We start from the raw sequence: 27,316 nt of genomic DNA on the forward strand, positions 1-27,316 counted from the left end.
TTAAAGACTACATTTCCCAGATTCCTTTGCGGTCAGGCATGATTAATTCTGAGCAATGGGATGTAAGCAGAAGTTCATGTGTGACTCCCAGGAAGTGTTCTTTAAGGCAAAGAGCTGTGCCTTTCTCCACCTCTTTATCATTTGCACTAACTGGAAGATGGATTGCAGGGCTGGACTGGAACAGCCATGTAGGACTGGAGGAAAGTACACCCTAAAGACAGTGAGGAAGCATGTTTGAAAGAGGCTGGATACTGGATGATTTCATAAAGCTACTCTACCAGCCCCAGACAGCCTCCTATGACTTCTTTGAAATGGGAAATAATTAGACTGCAGTCTCACTGAAGCTGTTGTTATTTTGCAACTCTCTCTCACTCTCTCCTACTTGCAGTCAGGCGTAAAATCATCACATGACCACTGATTCCTCCCCAGGCGGGCCAAGACAGAGATGACATGTTTTGGTTGTGATACAAGATTTTGTTCAGGTTTATGGAACTGGGTAAGTTGTGTGCATAAGAAGAAGCACCGCTTTAATGCACAAGGAGAGGCAAGCAGGAAGCGGAAGCATGGGGAAGTGGTCCCAATGTGTTCAATGAATGCTAAGAACAGACTGAACAAACGAGATGTAACAGATGTGATGATTTAGGCTTTCCCTGCAGGCAAGAGAGACATCATGACCTTATTTCATTCCTTACTTCTTCATTTTCCCTCAGTGACTTCCTCCTTGGTGGGGCAGGCAGGTGACAGGTAGAAATCCACAGAGAGGGCCGGGCGCAGTGGCTCATGCCTATAATCCCAGCACTTTGGGAGGCCGCAGCAGGAGGATCACCTGAGGTTGGGAGTTTGAGACCAGCCTGACCAACATGGAGAAACCCCATCTCTACTAAAAATACAAAATTAACAGGGCATGGCGGTGCATGCCTCTAATCCCAGCTACTCAGGAGGCTGAAGCAGGAGAATCGCTTGAATCTGGGAGGTGGAGGTTGCGGTGAGCCGAGATCACGCCATTGCACTCCAGCCTGGGCAACAGGAGCAAAACTCCATCTCAAAAAAGAAAAAAAAAAGAAATCCACTAACAGTGCAGAGCAGTCCCTGGATGCATGTCCTTACAGGGCTGGTTCTCACACTTCAGTGCGCATAAGAATCCTGTGGAGAACTTGTTTAAAAGATAGATCCTGGCCATGTGCGGTGGCTGGTGCCTACAATCCCAGAATTTTCAGAGGCCCAGGCTTGAGGATGCCTTGAGACCAGGAATTCAAGACCAGCCTGAGCAACGTAGCAAGACCCCATCTCTACAAAAGTAAAAAATTAGCCAGGTGTAGTGATGCATGCCTGTAGTCTCAGCTACTCGGGAGGCTGAGGCGGGAGGATTGCCTGAGCCCAGGAGTTTGAGGCTGCAGTAAGCCATGATTGCACCACTGCACTTCAGCCTGGGCAGAGTGACAGAGCGAGACCCTGTCTCAAAAATAAAAAATAAAAATAAATAAAAGGTAGATCCCCCAGGTCCCATTCCCTGAGATTCTGACCCAGGGAGGCCAAGGGCAGGGCTGAGGAACATGCATTTTAGCAAGGATGTCCTCTTGGCAGGCGAATCTCATGCAGATGATCGGAGGCCCCTCTTTGAAAAACATGGCTCTGAGATCTAGCCAGTCAGTCCCTGAGGCTGGGCGGCCCTGTACCTGCTTTGCTCTCCACTGAACACCCAGCACCCTGTGCGCTGCTGACCAGGGGCTGCTCACTGTCCCTCTATTAGCACCGAGGAGCCACTGTGCGTTCTTGAGCAAAAGCGTGACCTAAAGAACACTTCCACTTCTCCCAGCTCTGCTGCCCTGGAGCCTGCTGAGGGAGAACAAAAGAAATGTCTAATCCTACGAGAACTGAGGATTTTCCTTTTCAAAAAAAAATCAAGTTCTCAGGCCAGCATTTTGATAGTGTTGTGGCTTAGCCTCCTTTCTGACTTTGCAGCTGGTGTCTGACTCCTGCGGTGAACTCTGTGCTTAGTATTTGGTGACTCGTTCTTTTGGAGACAGGTCCTGAGATGTGGGCCTGAGACCTGGGGGGAGGGCGCTTGCAGAGCTCCACACCAGCACTGCTCTGTCCCGTGTCCTCGTGCCTTCTCACCTGCTGCTTACCATCCCTCCCTGCGGCTCAGCTTGTCCTCCTCTCACTGGTGAGGAAACTGAGGCTCCGAGAAGTTGGGATACTTTATCCAAGTTGAGGCTGCAAAATCGGCATTCAGGCACACACCTGGGTGTGCCTCCCAGCCCTGGTCACTCCATCAGGAGAGATGTGATGCACATTGTTTGCATAGTGTTGCTTTTTGTCCCAACCCCCAGAAGTGAGGCTAGCCACACTTAGCTAGAGGAACTGGCCTCACCTTCAAGTGGAATTTGAGTGGCTCAGGATTCCCACCGATGCCCTCAGCAGTCTGTCGAAATCAGGCACAGTGCCTTAAAATGCCACCATCTCCGTCCTTTGGGTTATAGTATTGTTTAAAATGTGCCCTTAGGAAAAGCAATAAGCTTTCATGTAAATTTATGCAGAAGCACCCGTCTGATCTGTCAGCTGGAAGCTGAGTCTTCTCACAGCTCAGGAAACACAGGCACAGCCCTCCTTAGCATAGTTACTGAGACTGCTGAATTTCCCTCTCTTTTGTCCCTCTCTCCCTTCCTGGGTCCCCTGCCCTCCAGTGAAATCTGAGAGCGTTACCTCTCTGGGTAGTCACAGTGCCTTGGGTCAAACACCTCAGACTCTAAAGATAGAGTTTCAGGTTTGGGCCAGGCAGAAGGGGTAGATTTGAGAGGCCTTCAGAGTCCCAGGAAAGGCAACTGCTGATTTATAAGACTGGTCCTGGGGACTTGAAGGAGAGAGGCTGAGGGCAGAAGCAGAGCCTCTATAGGTCCAAAGAGGGGTGGGGAGAGGTCAGAGGTCATCCAGACCTCCTGGGAATGTCACCCTGCAAGGCAGATGTGGTCCAGGCTTCAGCCAACAATGTGTTCAGGCTGCATCATTAGAGATGAATTGATGGTTGATTACCAATAATAACCTCTCCAAAGCAAAGCCAGATGGGGAATGAATTTAATGAAGAGGGAAATGAGCTGACAGTGGCTTCATGGGGGGCCTTGGATCAGGGACTTTCATAACCAGAAGGGTAAAATTTGAGCCTGACTGTTTCATTTTGTTTTATTGGTAATGACAAAACACACATAACATAAAATGTATCATTTTAACCATTTTAAGTGTACAGTCACATCAAGGACATTCACATTAAGTACATTAGCAATGTTGCATAACCATCACCACAATTTCCAGAACTTTCATCATCCCAAACAGAAACCCCCAATCCATGAAGCACCCCATTCTCCACTCCCCCAGTCCCAGGTAACCTCTAATCTACTTTCTATCAATGTGCCTGTTCTAGGTACTTCCTGTAAGTGGAGTCATAAAATATTTGTGGTTGTATGTCTGGCTGATTTCTTGGCATTATGTCTTCAAAGGTCATCCACGTCATAGCATGTGTCAGAATTTCATTCCTTTTTAATGGCTGAATATCATCCCATTGTGTGTATATAACCACTTGGTTTAACCATTCATTCATCCACTGACAAAAACTCGAGAATATCATCCCATTGTGTGTATATACCCGCTTGGTTTATTCATCCACTGATAAATACTCAAGACGTTTCTACCTTTTGGCTATTGTGAATAGTACTACATAATAACTGAGGTACAAATACCTGTTTGAGTCCCAGTATCCTGTTCTTTTGGCTATATGTCTAGGAGAGGAATTGCTGAGTCATATGGGACTTCTATGTTTAACTTTTTGAGAAACCTCCAAACTGTTTTCCTGAGCCTTGCTCTTAAATCCAGGTAAAATATCACCCCCATTGTGCAGCGTTCAGTTCCCAGCTCTCTCCCCTTCTCCTAAGTCAAAATCCATCTAGCCCTCCTCTGTGCTCCAAGGCCACCTGTGCGCATGATGAATGCAGCTCCTATCACTTGGCCTCTGGTCATCTGCTTACAGGCACCATGCTACAAGGGCCCTGGAGGCAGGGACAGCGTTTTGTCTGGTCTCACATCCCAGAGCCTAGTGCAATGGTTGCTCATGGTAGGCCCCATAAATGATGACATGAACCCACATTAGTTTGAATGGGTGATCTGTTGCTCACTCACTCACTACTTAGCTGTCTGATTGACCAACTGGCTAAACTAACACAGCACTTCTCCCTGTTCTCTGCCAAATTACACCCTTTTCTTCTTGGCTGCAAAAGGGGTGCTCATGACCTGTCTACCTGTGAAGTGCTTAAGTGTAGGGTAAAGGATTTGATGCTCACTGGCCATGTTGCCATGGGAACGTTTTCTAAGCTCTCAGAGCCTTAGTGTCTTCATCTGCATAGTGGGGTTAATACTATTACCTACCGCAGGAGGCTGGTATGCACGTGAAGTGTTACGTGCTTATCACAGTGCTCGGCCACGGCAATGCTCCACGTGTGTTAACTAGCAGTCAGAGCATCAGGAGAATCCTGCTTAATCTTTTTCTCGTTGATGCCTCCCACATCTTCCCAGTTTGGTTTTGGATTTCAAATCCAGAACCTAAGTCAGTACCTGGCACAGTAGGTACTCAATAAATATTGAATGAAAAAATTGCTAGTTTATCTTCAACTCCAGTGAGCCATAGCTTTCTTTCCAGTGGCCAGAACAATTTGAGACCAGTAACATGGTCTGGGAGTGTTATTAGTCAGGCTGTTTTCACCTGCAATGAAGAGAAAATACTATTAATGGAGGCTTAAACCATGAGTTCATTTATTATTGACTTGGCACGTCCTGCAGTGGGAGTAGGTATGATATTAGATGAGTTCAAAGGCTCAACAATGTAATCAAGGCTCCATGCTCTTTTCATCTTTTCACTCCTTTAACCACAGTATATGGGCTTCAATTTTCTAGCTTATTGCCTCATGGCTGCAAGATGGATGCCCGGCTCATGAGTCATACCCTCACATCATAGCATCCAAACAAGAGGGAGAGAAAGAGAGGAAAGGCTTCTCTGTGTCTCTCTTTTTTATCAGAAAGGAAAATTTTCCCTAGAAATTGCACCACACACCACACCATTCCCTAGCCTATAGGCATATCCTATTGGACAGACCTGGGTGACATACTCATACCAGTGGGGCTCTGGAGGTCTATTCTCTGCAGAAGATAAAGCAGGGAGTCTTTGGCAGAGAATAAATCAGTGCCCTAACCCCCACCAAGTTCTCCATAACTCAGCCTTCAAAACACTGGCACCAGACTTTTATCCTTCAGACAGGACATCAGAAGATAACTCCCCAGGCATTTCACCACCCAAAAGGAAAAACCTGAAGACATTGACCCAGGAGTTTCCCAACAAAGGGCCCACCAAGATCACCTTACACTGAAACTCAAAGTTGACGTGCCCCACTTACTTACTCAGAGTTTCCAATTAGCATTTTTGTTCCTTCCCATCCACCACTACATTTAATTACAAGGAGATGACCAAGGGTTATCGGACTTCCTAGAAAAGCCTCTAATAAGGAAGACAGAGACCACACAACCTGGAAGCAGCAGAGATGATGCAGGAAGAAGAAGAAGAAAAAAATGCTTAAAGATCATTAATATCTCCAGAGAAATAAGAGAAGATGTCACATATCAAGAACAGAATGTTATTTTAAAAAGAACATTGAGAGAACAAAAAAAAAAGAGTTCTTGGAAATCAAAAACATGAGAGCAGGCACATGAAATTCAATAGAAGAGGTGGAAGATTAACTTGGGGAAATCTCCGAGAAAGTAGAACAAAGAGTCAAAGACATGGAAAGCCCAAGAGGAGCTCTAGCAGGAGAAACAGGAGAGAGCAAGAGGAGAACACACAAAACAGAGATGATGAAATCCTTCTCAAAATACTTCCAGAATATTTCCCAATCTGGAAGAATATGAGTTATAGAACTGTTGTGAAAATGAGTTCTTCTGAGTCTTCATCTCTTGCGTGCACCAGGATTCAAGGAGAATTTCACAGCATCCCACATTAAGTAGTAAGAAATGGCCTTTACTGGAGAAAGAGAAGACAAGGCCCAGGGTTGTAAGAAGAGCCATGAAGACAAGGGATGGGAACGCCCGAGTCTCCCCTCATTCCACAGAGGATGCTGCTGGGGTGCATTGTCATCTGGTTCCAGGAAAGGACCCCATCCTCACTGTGGATTTCACTTTTATATCCCCCTTTACAGGCAACTGTAAGAAAATTGCCTTGTCTTGGGAGTAATAACAGGCTTCTAGGCATTGGGCAGTCTGGATCCAGGGTACTTTTTTTTTTTTTTTTTTTTTTTTTTTGAGAAGGAGTCTCACTCTTTCACCCAGGCTTGAGTGCAGTGGCGCGATCTCGGCTCACTGCAGGCTCCGCCCCCCAGGGTTCACGCCATTCTCCTGCCTCAGCCTCCCGCGTAGCTGGGACTACAGGCGCCCACTACCTCACCCGGCTAATTTTTTGTATTTTTAGTAGAGACGGGGTTTCACCGTGTTAGCCAGGATGGTCTCGATCTCCTGACCTCGTGATTCGCCCGCCTCAGCCTCCCAAAGTGCTGGGATTACAGGCGTGAGCCACCGCGCCCGGCCACGGATCCAGGGTACTTGATGTTTGTCATTGTTGGTAACCAGCTGCCCAGCATCTGGAGGCCTTGGAGTCTGTGCGAACTTGTAGGCCCAGGCTCCCACTCGGGGACGAGGTTGGGGAAAGAAGACGTTGGTCCTGCTGAGCTCCTCCTACTGAGAGATGGGAACTTGGAGCCCAGCCAGCTTATGTCTAGGCAGCCCAGAACAGGCTCGAGGGTCTTTTTAATAATTCTGCTCTCTGCACCATGAACACTGAGCGGCCCACTGAGCTTCCAGCACAGTGGCTGAAAACAGTTCCACTCCAGTGCCGACCACTGGGAATTTTCGGAACACGGAGGACAAGGAGAAGATCCTATCAACTTCCGGGGAGAAAAGCACAGGTTACACATGAGGGGTCAGTGATGCCAATGGACTTCAACGTCTCAGCCTTCATACTGGCAGAGAAGAGGATGAAGAAAGACCCTCAATAGTCTAAAGAAACATAATTTCCACCCCAGAATTCTATCTCCACACAAATTATCAGTCAGATGGGAGAAGATGTTGTTCAGCCATGCAAAGTCTCCAAAAATTATCACCCCAGTCCTTTCTTAGAGAGCTACTAGAAGTTGTTCACCATTAAAACCAAGGAAGAGGATGCAGGGAACAAAATCCACATTGAAGAAAAGCCAAGAGAATTTCCAGGAGGGTAGTACAGGGACACTCAAAAGGGGCAGTGGGCAGCCAGTCCAGACCAGTGCCATCATTATCATGACTCTGCTGCTATGCCACCGTGTTAGCCAGATGATATGCTTCCAAAGCAAGAGAGTACCCAAGGAAGAGAATGCCATGAAATCCAGGACACACAGGCTCCAACTCAGAGGAAAGGCAAAGGGAATTTTAAGAGTGACAGCAAAAGGAAGTCACAGGTTGACAACTGGATGGTAGGCCTAGAGAAGAGCGAATTCAGATTGGTAGAAAATGAGGTCTCCAGTAAGGACAACTCCAAGAAAAAAAACTGGAAATAACAGGTTAATTTCTATGATTGGCTTTATGGAAAAGTATATGGTGGTAAGAATATGCAATGGGTACAAAGAAAGCTAAGCAAATGAAAACAACAAAGCAATTATTAACTTTGGGAAAAACAAAAGCAAAAAAAAAACAACAATGTATTATAATACACAGCTGTGAATAAATTTTGCAAAGGCATAATAGCCTAGACTGAATGTTGATTTAAGCAAAAATTGTAAAATAGCCATATTGGAAGGATGGGGGAGAGGAAGGAGAGAGGAGAGAGAAGATTCTTTTGTAAGACCACTAAACCTCATCTATCATAATAAGAAATCAATAGGTAAGACTTATGATTAAGGAATCAAAAGATAGCAGCATAGGCATATTCTTCAAACGTGTAGAAGTGAGTAATTTCCAGAAGAAACAATGGAGTTTAGTACTTGCCTTTAAGGAAGAAGTGGGATAGTAGGGAAGAGTGGTGCCGGAAACTGTCATGTTATATCATAAGCTGCTTAGTACTATTTGGCTTTTTCATTTGTCTTTTGGTCTTTTGAGACAGGATCTCCTCTGTTTTCTAGGAATCCTCAATTCCTGTTAAAGAACTTGATCACCGTTCCCATCCAGTGGTGAAGTATATTTCTCCACCCCCTTGAAGCTGGCCAGTTTTGAAGACTCGTTTCAGCCAATAGAATATGGTAGAATTGGCATTGAGTGTGTTCTGGAACCTAGGCCTAAAGAAGCCGTGCTGCTTTTGCCTGGGCCTTCTCGGAATGCTGCCCTGAGACCGTCATATAAGGAAGCCAGTCTAGCCTCATGCAGGATGAGAGATCACGTTGAGGGGAACCAAGACACCCAGCCACCCGCCAGATGTGTGAGAGAGCCTGTCTTGGGCCTTCTGTCCTGGCCAGCCTCCAGCTGAACACAGCTGCATGCGTGAGCCTGGGCAAACCCAGCAGAAGACCCACCAGCTAACCCAGAGAATCATGAGAAACAATTCATCATTATTACTTTAGGCCACAGCATTTTAGGATGATTCGTTCCATAGCAAAAGATAACTGTTATTTTAAGCCAGTTACCACTGAAGGCAACCAGAGCTCAATCCTGCAGGGGAACTCTGGGAGACAGTGTAGACCAGGCCTCGATCAAGGGAAGGGAGAGCTGGGGTACTTATTCACCACCTCCCCGCCCGTCATTGGTTGAGAGCTGCTCCACAGGCATTAGCTCCAGCACTTCCGGTTTGCCCACACACAGGCCAAGCATGTTCCCCACGGCCAGCAAGCTGTGCATTGTCACAGTAAGCCGACTTCAGGGTGTGGTGGTGAATGCAAGGGCTCTGGCCACAGCAATAACAGGGTCTTCTCCAGTGCGTAGCCCAGATCCCTTTGCAGAACCTTCTTTTCCATTAATTAAACTAGAGTCAATGCCTGTCACTTGCCTCCTGGAACCCCGGCTGGTGAATGTATTTCTCCATTGCAGTCCTTCCTGGCTACCAGCTGACTTGGACCCTCTCTATTCTGCAGTCCATTTTCCACAGTGGATTGGCTTTGCCAACCTCTATTTCCCCAGACGGCAGTGTTCTTCCAGCCAGGTGGTCACTAAGTGTCCTGCACATGGGCTTCCTGCAGCCGGGAGCCTGGTTGGGCCAAAGTTCAGTCACACCCAGGGTCATGGAGTGTGTACAGGCACCATGGCCGATTTGCCCAATGAAGTAGGGGAGAGGCATTCGTGTCTGGATTCCTGCCCCTGCCCCATCTCACTATGGCTCTTTGCCCATTGTTCCTCAATTCAGAACCTTGGGGACATGGAGCTCTCCATCTGCAGTGGGGGTTCCTGGTACCCAAAAGTACTTGCCCTTCCTTCAGTTTCCCCACAACACCCCCAAACCCCCTAATGCGACATAGAAGTGAGATGCATGCCTACACTCCAAACTGGAACCTGACATGCATTTTCCCACATATGCCACGCTCTAAATGGTGACCAAGCGCAGTTAACGTTGCATTGCCAATGATAAACTCCAGGAACATTATGAGTTAAATAGGAATTTGTGGACTGGCCTGAAAAACCAACCACCATTTATAACTTGGTTTCTATGGGGAAATGCATTCTGAGTTCCAAACAACTGGCTCACATAGAGATTTCTGGAACACAGCCTGGTCGACACGTTGGGAACTGTAGGTGGCTTCTCAGTATACCCAATTAACATGGTCATTGTAGGCAGTTAATGGTGGGCTCTCGCTCCAGGCTTGGCGAGCCCTGACGAAAGGTGTGGGATACTCCAGGCAACATCGTGGAGTACTCTACTCCTTCCTTCTGGAAGCTGGAAGTGACCTCGGAGCTGAGGGTGACACCAAAGGCCACCTTGCTCTCCAGGATAACATTCCTGACTGGCTCTCCTTATATGCTTCCAAGCCCAAGGACCTCGCTGCCTCACAGAGATTATGGGGCCACCTGTCACTATCCAACAATTCTTTCTCTACTGGGCTGAAATCTACACTTCTCTTTCTAACACCCCCTACCCCAATTCCACCCTTCAAACCTTGCTCAAGGATTAACTTCTCTGTGAAGCCCTTCAGCCACTGTAACAAATAAGCCACAAATGTTTCAAATTAGATCTCCGTATTAAATACTGGATATTCCTGGCTGGCAGGCAAGCAGCATTTCCCACCTAGTGAGTTAGGGTCCTCAGCTCCTGCTAACTTGCCAGCCTCCCCCGGGCAGGTGGGAAGGAGAACAGAGAGAAGGCATACCTGCTTCTCAACAACCAACATCTCTTATCTTGGAAGTGACCCAGTATTACTACTTAGTGTCATTGGCAAGAACTAGTCACATGGAAAAGTAATGATCATCACTCTTATTTGGTAGGCATTCAGTGTGTGCCTGGCTTTGTCCTGAGAACTTGACACTGTTAACTTTATTAGCCCTCTTTCACCCTAGGATTGAGTTCTATTGTCATGCACTATATTACAGATAGGGACGTTGAGGCCCTGAAGTTAAGTGACTTGCCCAAGGTCAGAACCAGGATGTGGAGGAGCTAGGCTGCAAACGCGCACACTCCGGCTGCAGAGCTGGAGCATGCTAGAACAAACTGCCCTGCTTGGGACACGTAAGAGGTCTTCAGTCTTGTGCACTGTATTTATTGTAAAGACATACGGCACCTTTCCATTCAAGGGAAGGAGGAGAGGGAAGGGAGCATGAAGACTAGTGGCTTCTTCAGGGCTGGAGAGGAAAGGAAAGGCTCCCCTAAAAATTAAGGGAGCCTGAACCCTAACTTGGATGATGGCCTCGGTGCCTCCCTTCCCGGGTGAGAAAGCAGCATTCATGGGGCCGGGTGGGTCTAAGGGCTGTGGGTTCTCCTCACCACCACCTGGGTGCACCCCTGTCAGCCACCTGTTGCCAGAAGGTGGCACAGCAGCTGTGCCCGAGCACCCCCCAACCTCACACCCAACTTCTGCTCTCTGCAGCCAAGAGGCTCTGAGACAGGAGAGGGGAGGCCGACCTGGGCCAAAGACCCCAGTGGGCTTTTCTGCAGGGACCTGCAGCAAATCCCCAGCCTCTATCCCCTTCCTCCTCCTCCTCCTCAGCATGGTCCAGACTGGCTCCAGACCGGAGGCCCCTCACCCACCCATAAGGCTCCTCCTTTCCAACCAGTGGCCCCTGGGTGGCTGAGAGACCAGGGCTGGGGAAGGAGACTGGAGGAGTGTGGGCCCCACTGTTAGGTTCGGGGACAGGTGTGGGCTTAGGCTGAGACAGTGAAAGCAGACAGAGTAGACAGGAAAGCGTTTAGGGGCCAGGCCCGGGATTTTCTTTGTCACCTCCCCCAAGAGCTCTGAGCAAGGGGCACCATGATCTGATTTGCCTGTTAGAAAGATAAGGCTGGCAGCAGGTGAGAAAAATGAGGCTCTGAGGTCTGAAGAGGCTACTAAGATATTAAAATATACGTGATAGGATGATACGAGATTTGAGCACCCCTTTTTGTGTGTCCAGTGGCCCTGTAGTTGCAACTTTGTCACATGGACTCAAGAAAGCTATCTGGTCTCTAGCTCTGTAAAGACTGCAGCTCCCAGCTGTCACTTCATGGACACTCTATCCTTAGTCTGGCTCCCAGCATCTTCCAGTTCCCTTCCTTGGCTTACCATACCCTTAATTTCAGGGTGCCCTGCACAAGCCCCTTATCCCCTGGACCAGTCCCCACCACCAGGCAGAGGAAGAGCTTTGGGCAACAAGTCTCTAATAAACTCAGGCCTAGGGCGAGCAGAGGGGACAGGTGCCTGGAGGATAGGCAGCATGCCCCTGCCCTCTGAAGGAGAGCGTGACGGAAGATGAAAGTTTCCCAGCAATGGGACCAGTGTGTACTGAGTGACACAGATGAGGGGCACAGACAGAGTCCAAACAGGGAGAGGACAAAGTGTGCCACGTGTGTGGGGGCTTCGGGGAGGAGGGTGACTTGAGCTTCAGCTCTGATTTGAAATGCAACAGGACAACATTCTCCCCTCTGTCCCCGCCTCCATGCTGAGTCTCCTGGCGGAAAGATCCCAGCATCACCCTCCCCCTGCTGTCAGCACTTCAAAGCAGGGACCGACGCTGAAGGAGAGGCCCAGGCCCAGCCCTGCCATCCTCCCCATTCAGGGGTCTGCAGTGGCATCTGGAGCCAGGGGATTTTTCATCAGCTCTTGCTCAGTAAGTAGCTCCCAGCTCTAACCTTCCCCTTTGAAATCGGCATGTCACTCACTTTTTCACCTACTCCACACGCACAGGCCTGGGCCCACCTGCACACCACCCACCCCCAACCCTCACAGTCTTCGTGCCCCACCCCAGGGTGCTCATGACACAGATACTGCAGTTGCCAGCCTCTCCCTTGGGAAACTTTCTCCAAGTGTCCCCATTCTCCCTGCCTACTTCAGGTCTCTTCACACGAGCCTTTGGTTAGGGGACCATAGCAAGTCACCTGACCTCTCAGGGCCTGCATTTCCTCATCCAGGGAATGGGATCATCATACCTACAGCTAAATTGTTGTGAGAGGCACAGTGCCCAGCAAATGCCAGGACCTCCTGGGAGTGTGCACTCACTCCCTTCACCTAGGGGACAGATCTAGACCCGAGCTTCTGAATCCCTGCCATCAAAAGGATTCAAATCTCTAGTGTCTTCTCTCAAGGTAAAGTCATGGCAGGGCTTGTCCTGATAAATATGATCTGGATTCCAGAAGGCATTGGTGGGAACATGGGAGGGCACAGAGCGTTAAAGCAAGCCGGGTTTCCAGGTAAGGCCACCTGCTCCATCTTGTCTGTAATCCACTCCCACCTGTGCAGGAAAGTTTTCATTTTCCCGTATGATTATCTCTGGGGTTTATTTCTGAGTTTTAGTTCTATGCCTGTTCTGGATCCTGCAGTTTACTCCTTGTGCTCTGTGTGCACCCCCGATCCCATTCTATGGAGTTAGTTCAAGGGTGGGGGGAGTTTCATCACTTCTATCTCATACCCCCAGGCTGCCTGGGGATGCTGATCGCAGCCTCCTGGCATTTTGCAGTGTCAGATTCTTGCTAACTTGGTGACCCCGCTGCACCTACTCTCAAAACCCTTTGCCTCCCATAGCACAAAAGTGCCCAGAAATTCCTGTGTGTAACATTCCCTAGCCATAGAAAATGGGTATCATAGAAAAACACTTCATAGCATGGAGAACTGTTCACTGTATGTTGCTGAGTGAAAGGACAGGTTACAAGGCAGTAACATCTAGGTGATCCAAGTTTTATTTTTAAAATATATGTATAGGCTGGGCACAGTGGCTAATGCTTGTAATCCCAGCACTTTGGGAGGGCAAGCAGGCAGATCACCTGAGGTCAGGAGTTTGAGACCTGCCTGGCCAACATGGAGACCAGCCTGGCCAACATGGCAAAACCCCATCTCCATTAAAAATACAAAAACTACCTGGGCATGGTGGCACACCTGTAGTCCCAGCTACTCGGGAGACTGAGGCACAAGAATTGCTTGAACCCTGGAGGCAGAGGTTGCTGTGAGCCGAGATCGTGCCACTGCACTCCAGCCTGGGTGACAGAGCAAGACTCTGCCTCCAAAAAATAAATACATAAATAAAAATTTAAAAAATATATATATATATATACACATACGTATATATCTGAAAATAAGAAGCTACCATAGTGTTCATAGGGTGGAGTAATTACAGGAAAGTTTTAATTTTATTTTTCTTGCATTGTAGCTTTTAAAAACACATTTTACATAGGTATTTGTTATCAGATTAAAAATGTTTCATAGGCACCCAAAACCTTAATTTTACCAGGTTCACTTCCCTGCCCCCTAGAAAACACCAAAGGCTCCTTCTAGCCCACATGATAAAGTCAGTGAGAGACCTTTCATACAGGAAGCATCTGGGTTAGTGATTTTTAACCATTTGGGAGCTGCAGACCTTTTAGAGAATCTGATTAAGATTGTGGGCCTCTCTCCAGAAAAATACACATAGATGCAAAACGTATGTGATTTGGCAAAAGGTTCTTAGACTCCCATGAAATCTGTCCATGAACTTCAGGTTAAAAGCTTCTGATCCAAGTAAATCCCCAGGTTTTATGGATGAGGAAGCAGGCCAGGAAAGTCAAACCACTTTACCAAAGTTTCCAGCAGGCTAGTAGCATTTAGATTCCTTTAAGGCCTTCTAGAGTTTGGCTCCCACCAAACCCACCTCCCACTACTGCTCTACACAGACAAATTGGTCTCCACTCCACCAGTTTCATCTTCCCCAGGCTTTCCTCCAGCATTGCTCCTCATCCCTCTGCTAAATGCCCTTTCTTCTCCCCTCTACATTCCTAATCCTCATCATCTGGATCAAGACTGGCCTCAGCTGCATGTAACTGAATCCCTCCTCCCCCACTAAAAGTGGCTCAAACATCCAATGGTATATTCTATAATACCTGGGTAGAGTAAGTACAGGGGTGAGCAATCCAGGGCTGGTGTGGAAACTCCATAAAATTGTCAGGAACCCAGGCTGCTTCTGTCTTGTTGCTCTGGCATCCCCATACACCCACTCCATACCCCAAGTATGCCTTGCAGACCAAGACGTCTACCAGGAAGCAAAAACAAGGACACCGAGACTCCCAGGTTAAGGATCTGCTCAAGGTCATGTAGCTGGTGGCAGAGACACGACTGGAGGCTGGAAGGAAGGGCTCCTGACTTGGTGTGCTGTATGAAAGACACTTGCTCTCATGATGAGCACCCTTGAGCCAGCTGATGCCATCAATCAGGGACTGCTGGAAAGACACCTGCAGCCAACCAGAGCTACATCTATTGATGCAGCTGTGACGGGGGAGACCACACACCTGGAGAGCCATGGCGCATCCCGATTGGAGGGTTGTGTTAGAAGGAAGTTTCAAGGTTTGTGTGACTTTGGGAAGGGTTCGGAGAAGTGGGGATTTCCTCTCTAAGGGGTGCAGTCAGGGAGCAGGAGAATTCTATGATGGAGGACCTTAGAGTATCTTTAGGATTCTGACCTAGAAGCGGAGGAATGAAGCAGTGCTAACGCTGTATTGGATAAAGAAACCACAGCCCCTCCCATCGGCTGGGGGAGGCAGATGTTGGTTTATTTCTGTGGTTCAGCTAGTATTCTTGTTTTTGTCTGTGAGCATGTGGAAGGGTCTTATTTCTGTCGTGGTCTGTCCGGTCACAAAGCAGCCTTGTTTGACATTGTTATTCTTTGTCATTGTTTCTGTTCAAGGAGGAGGGCCGGCCAGCTCAGCTCTCAGAGGCTGCCTTTCTCTTTTGCAAACTTTTGTTAAGTTTCCTCTTAGTTTCAATCCAGGTTTGGTTTCCTTAGAGGGTGGGGATTGAAGAAGCTGAAAAAGCTAGTGGAAGTGCTCCTGGGGAGCTAAAGATGATGGGGTGGGAGAGGAATGGGATGGGGTGGAGTGGGGCGGGGTGGGATGGGGTGAAATGAATGGGAGGGGATGGGATGGGTCAGGACCCGACCTGAGGGAACGGGATGGGAATCACTCATGGACCATACTCAGGATCTCAGTGTACCCTCCCCATGCAGCTGCCTCACCTTCTACCCCCCTTCTACCCCCTCCACAGAGTGGAGAGCAAGGAACATGCTCCTTTGTCCCGTGCTGGTTGAACAAACAAACAAAAAACAACAAAAAACCAAACAACAAAAAAAATTCCTTGGTTTCCTTTTTTTCCCCTTTACTGTGGTTATTTTAGTCATTTGAAATACATTCGGATTCATTTGTTTCCATTTAAACTCAATTTTAGGGTTTGCCACATCCTTGTTGATTTACTATTAGTTTGTTAATATATATAATATTTATACAATTCTAAAAATGAAAACTACTCGGAGAAGCATCACCGTCACAAACTCCTCTCCAGTCTTCGTCCCCCACCTCACCCTTCAAAGATAGTCAATTTTATTCATTTCTAGTTTATCTTTCCTGTGCTTCTTTTTGGAAAATAAATTAGCTGACACGTACAGTATTTCTTATTTCCTTTATTTCTTACATAAAGACAGTATACTACATATTCTCTTTGCATTTTGCTGTTTTCACGTAACATTTCCTGAAAATCACTCCATATCTGTTCAGAGATCTTCCCCGGTCATTCTTATGGCTGGACAGCACCCCGCTGTGTGGCTGTCTCCTAGTTTATTCAACTCATCTCTTATGCTCTGACATTTAGGTAATTTCCCATATTTTTGCCATTACAAATAATGCTGCCATGAGCATGTGTACTTATGTATTTTCATACTGTTGAGACGTGTCTTCAGGGTAAATTCCTAGAAGGGGGTTACTGAGTGGAAAGGTAAATGTCTATGTAGTTTTCTCAGATGTCGACAAATTATCTTTCATGGGATTTTACCATTTTGCATTTCCACCAGCAATGAATGTCTAAGAGGACCTGTCTCCCCACCGCCCTCAGCAGCGTGAATTGTCAAGCGATTGCATTTCTGCCTGTCTGATGAGTGACTTTTAATTAGCATTTCTCTTAATATGAGTGAAGCTGAACATCTTCTTCTTTGTTTAAGGGCTATTTTTATATCTTTTATGTGTGTGAATTGTCTGTTCCTATCTTTTTACATTTTCTTATAGGATTTTAAGTCTCTTTTCCTTCAGTTTGTCCATATTCTTCACTTGTTGGGGACAGCTCATTTTATTATTACTGTGTATTGTGTGCCTTCTCTGTGCTGGGTGCCATACTGGGCACTAGGAGTCCTGGGTCTGGGACAGCCGTAGTTTAGAAAGATAAACTATGACACCACAACCTCAGGGTTGTAATAGGGGCATGAAAAAGGTGGGAGGGAATTCTCTGCCTAATAGAATTCGAGAAGGCTTCATGGAGGAGGTGACGTCTAGAAAGCTAACTATCAAAACTACAAAACATGGAAAGGCAAATAGACCCAGTGGGAAAAGGCCAGAGCCCTGCTCCACGACTCTCTCTAGCACCTTTGACGCCCAGGCTTGGAACTCAGCTCAGACTCTCCCACCTAGACCTCCTCCAGGGTCACCCCAGTATCCTTCCCTGGAGTCCCAGCTCTGCCTGGCGTGTGGTCCACCAAGGCCTGCCAGCTGCTGCAGCAACTCTCACTTACCCACGTGGGCGAGGACCAAATTTCTCAGCTGTTTCAGGCACAGCTGGCCTTGCTGTCTTGTTTGTGGGTCTGAAGACGTGCGTGCACACACGCACGCCTGTGTGTCCAAGAGAAGAGTGAGAGAGTACATAGAGGCTCATACCCAGGAGAAATGTAATCCATTACCAAGAGGTCCTGTTTCGTCCACATGCCTGAAATCCGTGGGTTTGTAGCTAAAATTAGCCTTCACCTTCTCTCTGCGACCTGGGACTTTTACTATCCCAGTCTGGGAGGATTCACATCCCTGTCTCCCCCATTTTTCCCCCCAGGAAAGAATCCAGGAATGGGTTCAAGGACTGGCCAGTCTGTGAGGCATTGAGCTGTCAAAGGCCTGGCCTGCAGTGGTCAGGAAGGGCTTCTGAGAAGGCAGCGGGTCTGAAATAGACTGGGAAAATTGAGTGGGATTCAGAGAAGCTGGAGAGGCAGTGAAGAGTGTGAGTAACACAGGAAGACATGAGTCCTGCACCTGGCACAGTGTGCACATCCAAAAAAAGTCAACAGCATTTTTAGGATGAATGGGTAAATGGGTGGATGGATGAAGGAGTCCAGCAACTATGGAGGCCTAAGCAGGTACAAACTCATCAGGGGTAATGATGCGTGCAGGTACAAGCCTGGGAATGCTGAGCATTAGGGCAGGTAAACAGCTGAGATAACCAGGCCCTAGATGCAGAAAGGCTTGAACACAGTAGAAATCTATTTCTCCTGCCTGATTCCAAGGCACAGTCCAAGTCCCGTTGGGGGCAGCTGTCTTCCTTGTGGTGATTCAGGCACCCAAGCTCATTCTCTTCTGTGGTTCCACCAACCCTGGCCTAAGGCCTTGTGGTCTGCAACTGTGCAATGGAAAGAAAACTTAGAGGAGGCACACCCACTGCTTAAAAGTCCCAGCCTGGGGTGGGGAGGGGGCGGGATTAGAGAGATGTCGATCAAAGGATATGAAATTTCAGTTAGGAGGAGAAATACATTCAAGAGAGCTATTGTACAACATGGTGACTATAGTTAATAACAATGCTGGACACTTGAAAATTGCTAAGGAAGTAAATTTTAAGTGTTCTCACCGCACACACAAAAATGATAAGTGTATGTGGTAATACATATATTAATTAGTGTGATTTAGCCATTCCACAATGTTTACATATTTCAAAACATCATGCTGTATAGCATAAATATATGCAATTTTTATTTGTCAATAAGTAAATAAATAAAACCCAGCCCACAAATTCCCACCAGGGACACACATCATTTCCACTCATGCTCCTGCAGGTGGTGGCCACTCCTCCACGTACTTGGGGCCCTGAGCCCTTTTCTCTTTAATGGGCCCTGCCAAGTGACAGGCCTCAGGCCCCTCCCCTGCTGACCACGGCTTCTATAAACCTGAGCCTGCTCTCTTGGGTCCTGCAAGAGGTTTGTGGGCCTGCACCTCCATATTTCCTGGTGACAAAAACTGCAACCTTGGGCTCTCTTCACTGGGTAAATTTGGGCCCTAACCACCCCTTCCCTCATGCCTATGTGTACACAGGTGCTTGCCTGTGCACACACACACACACACACACACACACGAGAACTGGCCGGCTCAGGAGGAGACTCCAGCCTGCCCTCCACACTTGCCCCTAGAGGAGACTCCTCCACAGGGCGTGAAGAACTATGCCCAGCTCCAGGTTCAGACTCATGCCCTTTTCAAAGGTACTGAGAGAGGCCGATCAAAGGAGTGTACGCAGGAGGTCTCGCGTGCCCTCTTGCAGATGAAGGGGTCCAAACCAGCTACCCCTGCTTCCGGAGTGCACAGCAATAGCTCCTGCCCAGCCTGCTCAGCCTCTGGCTTGGTGCTTCTGGCTTCTGGTGCTCGCCTCCTTCAGGAAGCCTCCTGGATTGGCAGTCTCTGACCACAACCCACCATGCAAGACCTCAGTGAGGGCTCACTTATTTGGTTCATGCTTGCTCTGTGAAACGTTCTGGAGTCATTTAGTCTATGGGGCTCCTCTTCTTCATTGGAGAGAAACTCTCCAGTGCAGAGTGTGCATAATTCTCCATCCTCTTTTTTTCTTTTTCTAGTTCAGGTCTCACCCTGGAATCGTCTCGTACCTTCACATGGTCAAAATCTGACTCTCTCTGATTGCATTTGCAGGTGGCCTTGATGCAGGGGCAGTGCGGCCATTGTAATGGCCTGGGATCATCTCAGACACACCTGTCCCTTCCTATGCACAGAAAGGGACTTCTTTTGTTTGTTTCTACCACGTTTTAGAGAGAATATTTTATCAGTCCTTTGCCCTTTGCCCTGCAAGCCATGAAACAGCCTTCAGGAAGAAGAAACACACACACACACACACACACACGCACACACACGTCTGCTTTTAAAAAATGCCTAAGACCTGGTGTGGTATGGCTCACGCCTATAGTCTGAGAGATTTGGTAGGCCGAGGCAGGAGAATCACTTGAGGCCAGGAGTTTGAGACCAACCTGGGCGACATAGCGAGACCCCCAATTCTACAAAAATATAACATATTAGCTGAACGTGGTGGTGCATGCCTGTCCCAGCAACTCCAGAAGCTGAGGCTGGAGGATCACTTGAGCCCAGGAGTTTGAGGCTGCATTGAGTTGTGATTGTGTTACTGCACTCCAGCCTGGCCGACAGTGAGAGACCCTATCTCAAAACAAACAAACGAACAAAAAACACTGACCAAAACAATTTTCCATTTTTGAAAATTGTATAGGCTTTATTTTATGTGAAAAAAAAAAATATATATATATATATGTTAAATAAATCCAAATTTTATTCCCAGAAGAAACATTCAGAAGTGGCTTAAAGAGTTTGCTTGCTTTCATTTTTCTTCCTTTTTCCTCTCCCTTTCTCTCTCTCATTCCCTCTCTCTCTTTGCTCTCTGATTTCTTGTTGACCCCACTCCCTACTCTCTTCCTGTCTGCTCCATGGGGCACCTTGCTAACAGACTTCATGTTTTTATACATGCACATCCTCGTTTGGGGCACATTTATTTTAATTAATGTAAATGGGTTGTGTTGTGCATCTCACACTCTGACTTTCTTCTCTCGGCTCTGTTTTAAGCTCCTCCATTTGGCCGTGCATTCATCAAATCTGTTACTTCTGACTGCTGTGTGGGGGGAGGAAGGAACACTGGCTTTGGCATCAGATGGATCCGAGGATAGAACAGGGAGGCTGGTGTCCAGGACACGGGATGTGTGAGGACCTAGGGGGTTAAGTTAACTCAAAGAGCAGCACCAGAGGCCTTCAACACTAGAGCCCCTTCTGTCCTGCTCCAGCAGGGCCTTCCTCCTTGGTCACATTTATAAAATGCATGCTGTGGTTCTCATGTGCCCAGCCAGGGGCTGCCCAGTAGCCTGGCTGGATCAATTTCAGAGGGATTTGTTTGTTGGGGGTGGTGGCTGTGGCAAACACAGCAGAGAATGTGGGACCTCCAGTGGCATTTCAGGGTACAGGAGGGAGTGATGGTAGGGACAGGAGGGATAATATGGAGTGACAGCTCATCTCATCAGCCCAGTTGGGCTCTGGGGACCCTGACTCTAAAGCGCTCTCATCCCTAATCCCTGGCGCAGGGAGGCAAGAGTGTTGGGAATAGGTGGGGTGAGACCTTCATTTTTGTCCCCTCCCTGCAAGCTCCCAGAACCAGGAAACAGAAAACCCCCAGACAAGGACTGGAGACCTCAGGTTCGGGGCAGGAAGGGTCTGGCACAGGGTCTGTGCGCAAACATCGGAGTGGGTCCTCAGGCCTGGAGCCAGCCTGGCAGGATGGGTAGATGAAAAGGCTCCTCCTCAGTCGCCACCACCAAGGGCCCAGCAGGAATCTGGTGACAGAGTTCTGAGTTCAAGTGCTGACTCTGCCCTTCTTGGCTCCAGGAGTGGGGGGTGGGGGGCGGTTGGCTCCCAGAGGAAGGGGACAGGGAGTGGATGGGCCTCAGAGGCTCTCGTGGCTGAGACTCCCTGGCAATCATCCCTCCTTTGCTGTTTGGTCATGCTTCCCCAGCCCCAGGGACCCAAGAGGTACCCCCTGGGACTGCTGTGTGTGTGGCAGGGATGATGCCAAGCTCCCAGCCTCTCTCCAGTCTGAGCACTTGAGTAGGAAACATTTGAAGAAAGGGCTCTGGTGCCAGTTGCAAAATAACTACAAGGTATTGCCCCATCTTAAATTCGACACTTAATGGGTGTGAGTTGACTGGGCCCTTTTCCCCTGCACGGAGGGTGCTTTGGTAGTGTGAGTGACTGTGCACCTTGGGGATCAGGGCTGCCAAAAAAGAGGGAAGAGGGGATTCTGGGGAGTCTGTGAATGTGCCTCCTTCACAGCCCTGCCAAAGCCTCCCTGCCAGCGCCGGCACTCCTCACCCACCCCAGCCCCCCAGCATCCTTCTCTGGTTCCAGGCTTCCCACCTGTTCGTGCTGAAAAGGAATGCCTATCTGCATGGCTCTCCCCTTACTGAGAACAGCCCCCAGAAGAGACAGAGCGCGGGTGACACTAGAGACTCTCCGGTTCCCCAAACCAGTTTCCCCAGCTTCAGACAAAGGAGGGTGGTCCCAGCTCCAGCCTGAAAGGAGATCTGGCTGGGCTGGATTTCCGGAGGAGCCTCTAGCCATTGGCATCTCGCCTGTGAAGGGGGGAGAAGAGTCTGCAGCTTGCTTGAGCCCCAGAGCACAGAATATTCCTTCCCCTTCACTCTTGTCTGATGTCACCATTGGAAGTAACAGCAGTGGCTAACATTCTTGAGTGTGGTGTGTCAGATTCTGTGCTAAGTGCGTTATCTCACCTGAGGTAAGGGCTTCCGTGATTTCCATTTTGTAGATAAGCAGGCAGAGGACTTCAGGGTCAAGTGACGTGCCCAAGGTCAAATAGCTCCTGAGGAGGTGGACCAGGGAAGTCTGGCTTCCCAGCCCCGGCTGTATACACAGCCCAGACTCCACGCTCCCCTAGGAGCAGGTGGCTACCTTCACCCGTGAGCAGATCTGGGTACCCACGAACTTGTTACTCCCATGAGCCCCTTGGGCCGTGGTTCTCACTCTGAGAATGGATGGGTATCAGATTTGCCTGGGAAATTTTCCAAAATGCACCTGTCTTCTCCCTATCCCTGCTGGTATTAGAATAGGTTGGGATAAGGTGCACAGCACATATATAAGACAAGCTCTCCAAATGATTCTGATGCTGTCCCCTTGCCCAGAGATTTGCTGTCCAGGGATCTGTGCCCATCAGACCCCAGGGAGACACAGCCTCAGTCCTCTCCATGCTCAGAAGCATCCCGTCAGCTCGGCTGCAGACAGCCCCCCAGCTGCCACTGGCTTCCTGCCCCCACCCTGAGGATCAGAGGTGCTGCCTGTTTCCAAGCCAGGCGGAAGGATGCAGATGTCACCACATAATTACACATGTCATGTGCCATGAAGTGTGGGGACAGCATGGAGAGAGGAGTCAAACTGCAGAGATTATACGTCTGGCCCTGCCATTCCGGAGTCCAGTGCCAGGGAACCTCACCAAGCCCATCCCACACTGTGCGCCGCGGGTATTCACCTCCTTTTGCCTACATTCAAACACTGCCACGATGAAGACATGGAGTTTTTCCCTAATGGTTTGCAGTAAGGATCAAATAAAGCCACGTGCTTTTGCCTCTGCAGGTGTAAGGGACGACTGAGCAATTAACAGGATCATCTCTTTAATTCTCCCTGGAAGAGGGTTCAAGGCAAGGTCAGGGCCCCATCCCTGCCTAGGAGGAAGGACACAAGGCCCAAAGAGAGTGACCGAGTCGTGGGTCTGCAGTTTACTGGGGGCGGCGGGGGAGGTTAGGTAAGAAAAATAACACCAAGGCCGGGCGCGGTGGCTCACGCCTGTAATCCCAGCGCTTTGGGATACCAAGGCGGACAGATCACGAGGTCGGGAGTTCGAGACCAGCCTGACCAACATGGAGAAACCCCGTCTCTACTAAAAATACAAAAAATTAGCCAGGCATGGTGGCACATGAGCATAATCCCAGCTACCTGGGAGGCTGAGGCAGAAGAATTGCTTGAACCCGGGAGGCGGAGGTTTCAGTTAGCCGAGATCATGCCATTTTACTCCAGCCTGGGCAACAAGAGGGAAACTCTGTCTCAAAAAAAGAAAAGAAAAATAACACCAAATAACAAATACAAAATTAGCACAAACATGACAATTTATTTAGAATGAGAAAAGAAAGCATAACAAATTACAAGTGTTAAAAAGTGGGAAAGTGGAGAACTACCACAAATATCACAAAATCCAGAAAAATAAAACAATCTTTTTATTAGTTAACAGCCCAATCTTCCTCTATTAAAATTTTCCTGGCCGGGCACGGTGGCTCACGCTTGTAATCCCAGCACTTTGGGAGGCCGAGGCGGGCGGATCACGAGGTCAGGAGATCGAGACCACGGTGAAACCCCGTCTCTACTAAAAATACAAAAAATTAGCCGGGCGTGGTGGCGGGCGCCTGTAGTCCCAGCTACTCGGAGAGGCTGAGGCAGGAGAATGGCGTGAACCCGGGAGGCGGAGCTTGCAGTGAGCCGAGATTGCGCCACTGCACTCCAGCCTGGGTGACAGAGCGAGACTCCGCCTCAAAAAAAAAAAAAAAAAAAAAATTTTCCTGTATATTTTTTGAGGGGCTGCATACCTTTTGATTAGCTCTTCTTGGGACAACTTTGTAATGTTTTTTTCCATGGAGAAAATAGAAAGATATTTTAGTCTTTTCTCTAACATGGTTAATCCAAATTTGGTTTTTATTATGGACAGTTTAGAAAATTCACATTCACAAATTATTATTGGTATTGTCATGTAACTGTTGAGGGTTGTTGCTAAAGTTGGGGAAACCTCTATCAGTTTTTGGACATGAGCTATAAGATTTCAGGGCATTTCAAGTTTCCTTGTTCAAATCAGCCAGAAATTTGCACACCAAAAAATCTGATTCTATTACAGAATAGAAATACATTCTATTCCATATGATTCCCACTTAAAAAGAAAAAAAAGTATTGTGGCCAGGCGAGGTGGCTCATGCCTGTAATCCCAGCACTTTGGGAGGCTGAGGCGGGTGGATCACCTGAGGTCAGGAGCTCAAGACCAGCCTGGCCAATGTGGTGAAACCTCGTCTGTACTAAAAATAAAAAAAGTAGCTGAGTGTGGTGGCAGGTGCCTGCAATCCCATCTACTTGGGAGGCTGAGGCAAGAGAATCACTTGAACCTGGGAGGCAGAGGTTGCAGTGAGCTAAAATCATGCCACTGCACTCCAGCCTGGGCGACAAGAGTGAAACTCTGTTTCTGAAAAAAAAAAACAAAACAAAAAAAACAAAAACAACAACAACAACAAAAAGTATGGTATGCATTATAGGATTGTACTTCCATTGAGACGAGCCCAAGCTTCTGATGTTGTGCATTCGATGATCAGAAGAATGTTCCCCAGACCAGCTTCTGGCTCTTTCATTTCAAACCTTACTTCTCCAACACTACCCACATATACCACAGTCCAGCCTCACCAGACACACTCATATTGCAAACAGCTGCTGGCCCTAAGCCTTCGTGTCATGGCATTGGAGGAGTCAGTAGTGAGCCGCAGGAGTCACCCGAGAAGCTATTTCTACACTAGGATGACTAGCAAGAAGCAAAATATACATGGAAGTGGCTGTGAGCCACATAAGCGAACCCCACTTAACCCTAACTCAATGTACCTCCAACTCCACTTCCCCTTAGAAAGATCCCCAAATACCCAGAGCCACCCCAACACCATCTGTCATGAGAGGAAGTGTGACATGGGGCAGCAGAGGAAAGGGACAATGGACTTAACCAATGCCATTTAAAACTATCTTAGTCAAATTTACAAAACCAGAGGGCCACGTGCACACCGTGCTAGGGCCTCTCCTGGTGCAACCTCTCCAGGTGGGGAGCCTCCAGTCCGAGGTGGGTTTAACCTCTGCCTCCCACCTTCAATTCAGCAAACATTCTGACCACTTGACCACCTGGCACAAAATATCACCCTGGGCGTGGTGTGGAGGAAGGACTAAGAAACTAATATCCAGGCTCCGTTGTTAGGTGTTTCTTACTTAGTGGAGGGGATGAGTGTGTCCAGCAAGGTGCTAAGGGTGGAAAGTTCAAAGAACTTGGCTTCAGGAGTCCTGGGTTCTGGTCCAGCTCTGCCACATGACCTCCCCAGGCCTGTGTGCTGTGCTGCAAAATGAGCATGGATGAGACCTTGAGATAGCAGCTGGGAAAGCACACTGTGAGCTGCAGATCCCAAAGGTGCAGGTACCAAAGATGATAAGAGTCGGCGGGTGTGGCAAGGGTGCTCTGAGGAGAAAGCTCCTGGAGGTGACGACACTGAGCTGGGCCTGGAAGGCTCAGAGCAGCTAGGAGAGGGCACTCTGGGCAGAAGACCCTGTGTACAGGTGTAGGCCCCCCGCTGGCTGCCTCTGAGGGAGAGTCGGAGAAGAGAGGCAGGTTCTTTTGCTTTTTACTAGAGATGGGATCTGGCTCTGTCGCCCAGACTGGAGTGCAGAGGTGCAATCATAGCCCACCATAAACTTGAACTCCTGGGCCCAAGGGATCCTCTTGCCTCAGCCTCCCAAGTAGTTAGAACTACAGGTGTGCGCCATCACACCCATCTTTTTATTTTTTGTAGTGACAAGGTCTCACTATGTCACCCATGCTGGTCTTGAACTGCTGGCCTCAAGCAATCCTCCCACCTCAGCCTTCCAAAGTGTTGGGATTACAGGCATGAACCATTGCACCCAGCCAGACAGGCAGGTTCTGAATGCCCCCAGCAAAGAAGGTCCTGGAGATGTGGGGAGTGACTCCCTGAGAAAAGCAATACTGCAAATCAGCCAGTGGGTACCATGGGAGCCGGGGGAGGCCTGTTCTTGCTAAATGCCTCTCGAGCAGTCTTCTGATAATAAGGAATGAAAAACGCCCCAAATTGTCTGTCCTGGTCTGCAGGTCAGGCAGCTGGGGAAGGTGCCAGGTCAGTGTCTGGGCCACTTGCTTCCTGCTGTTCCTCAGTGGTCAGCGGCACTGAGTGGTGTGTGAGCCCCTACTCAGGCAGCCTCGAGGGCCAAATACTCAGTAGAAATGTGCTCTCCCTTCATTCCGTCCCCACCCTCTAAACACTCGTATGATCTCTAAGATTACTACATCTGCCTTCTCACTGGTCTTGACTCTACGCTCTCTCCCCACTAATTTGCTGTGCATTCATTCATTTGACAAATACTTACCAAGTCCTGTTACGTACTGGGCACCACATTTTTCACTGGGGATAGAGCTCTGGCCAGAAAGAGTGTGTGAAGGGAACAGACAAGTAAATTGACACGATAGTGAAATAAACTCCATGACCCAGAAAGGACAGTGCTCTAGGAGTGTGCAGACAGAACTCTTAGGCTGTAGGGAGGGGAGTAGGAACCGTATACCAGGACTCTCTTTCAGTTATCTGGCTGTGCCTTGAGAGGCATCACAACCTTTCCTGGCAATAGCAAACACAGCGGCTGCATAGCAAGAAGTATTTGGGAGAGCTCCAGAGATCTGTTTTCCCTGATACCACTCACTCTTCCCTGATATCCCCATTCCAGTCAACCAGGAGACATAATCCACAAACTAAAATCAGATTTAGAAATGAGGCCAGGCATAGTGGCTTATCCCAGTACTTTGGGAGGCTGAGACAGAAGAACTGCTTGAGGCCAAGAGTTTGAGACCAGCCTGGGCAACATAGTGAGATCCCCATCTGAATTAAAAATTAAAAAAAAATTAGCCAGGCATTGTAGTAAGCATCTGTCATCGTAGTTACTGGGGAGGTTGAGGCAAGAAGATGGCCTGGGCCTGGGAGTACAAGGCGGCACTGAGCTATGATCGCACCACTGCACTCCACCCAGGGCAACAGAGCAAGACCCCATCCCTTAAAAAAAAAAAAGAAATAGGCTGTGTCAGAATTTTGCTTCTGTAATTGATCAAGGCAAATGGATTTCTGATCCTTCAGCCATCACAGATTAGTGGCTTTCGGCAGAAAGGATTCATTACATCATGGCATATTTATTATTCTCTATCTACTTTCTGCCCTGGCTTAAAGTTTTTATCTCCACCTTTTAACACCTACACATATT

General features: G+C 48.3%; 1 protein-coding gene across 4 annotated transcripts in view; it reads right to left on the reverse strand.

Annotated features, from left to right (window-relative positions):
* Nucleotides 1-3,157: 3,157 nt before the first annotated feature.
* ARK2N (arkadia (RNF111) N-terminal like PKA signaling regulator 2N) overlaps nt 3,158-27,316 on the reverse strand; it is a 141,363-nt gene continuing 117,204 nt past the window's right edge. For 2 of the 4 annotated variants that reach the window (XM_063644802.1, XM_063644778.1), the window contains exon 6: nt 3,180-4,750. In XM_063644802.1, the coding sequence (XP_063500872.1) occupies nt 4,656-4,750 (95 nt within the window). In that variant the 3' untranslated portion in view covers nt 3,180-4,655. Of the gene's footprint in view, nt 4,751-17,985; nt 18,054-27,316 lie in introns of those variants that run through there. The other 2 variants (XM_063644954.1, XM_063644829.1) reach the window with 2 other exon arrangements.

The sequence above is a fragment of the Symphalangus syndactylus genome, chromosome 1 (genome assembly GCF_028878055.3).
Source record: "Symphalangus syndactylus isolate Jambi chromosome 1, NHGRI_mSymSyn1-v2.1_pri, whole genome shotgun sequence".
NCBI classification, from domain to species: Eukaryota; Metazoa; Chordata; class Mammalia; order Primates; family Hylobatidae; genus Symphalangus; species Symphalangus syndactylus.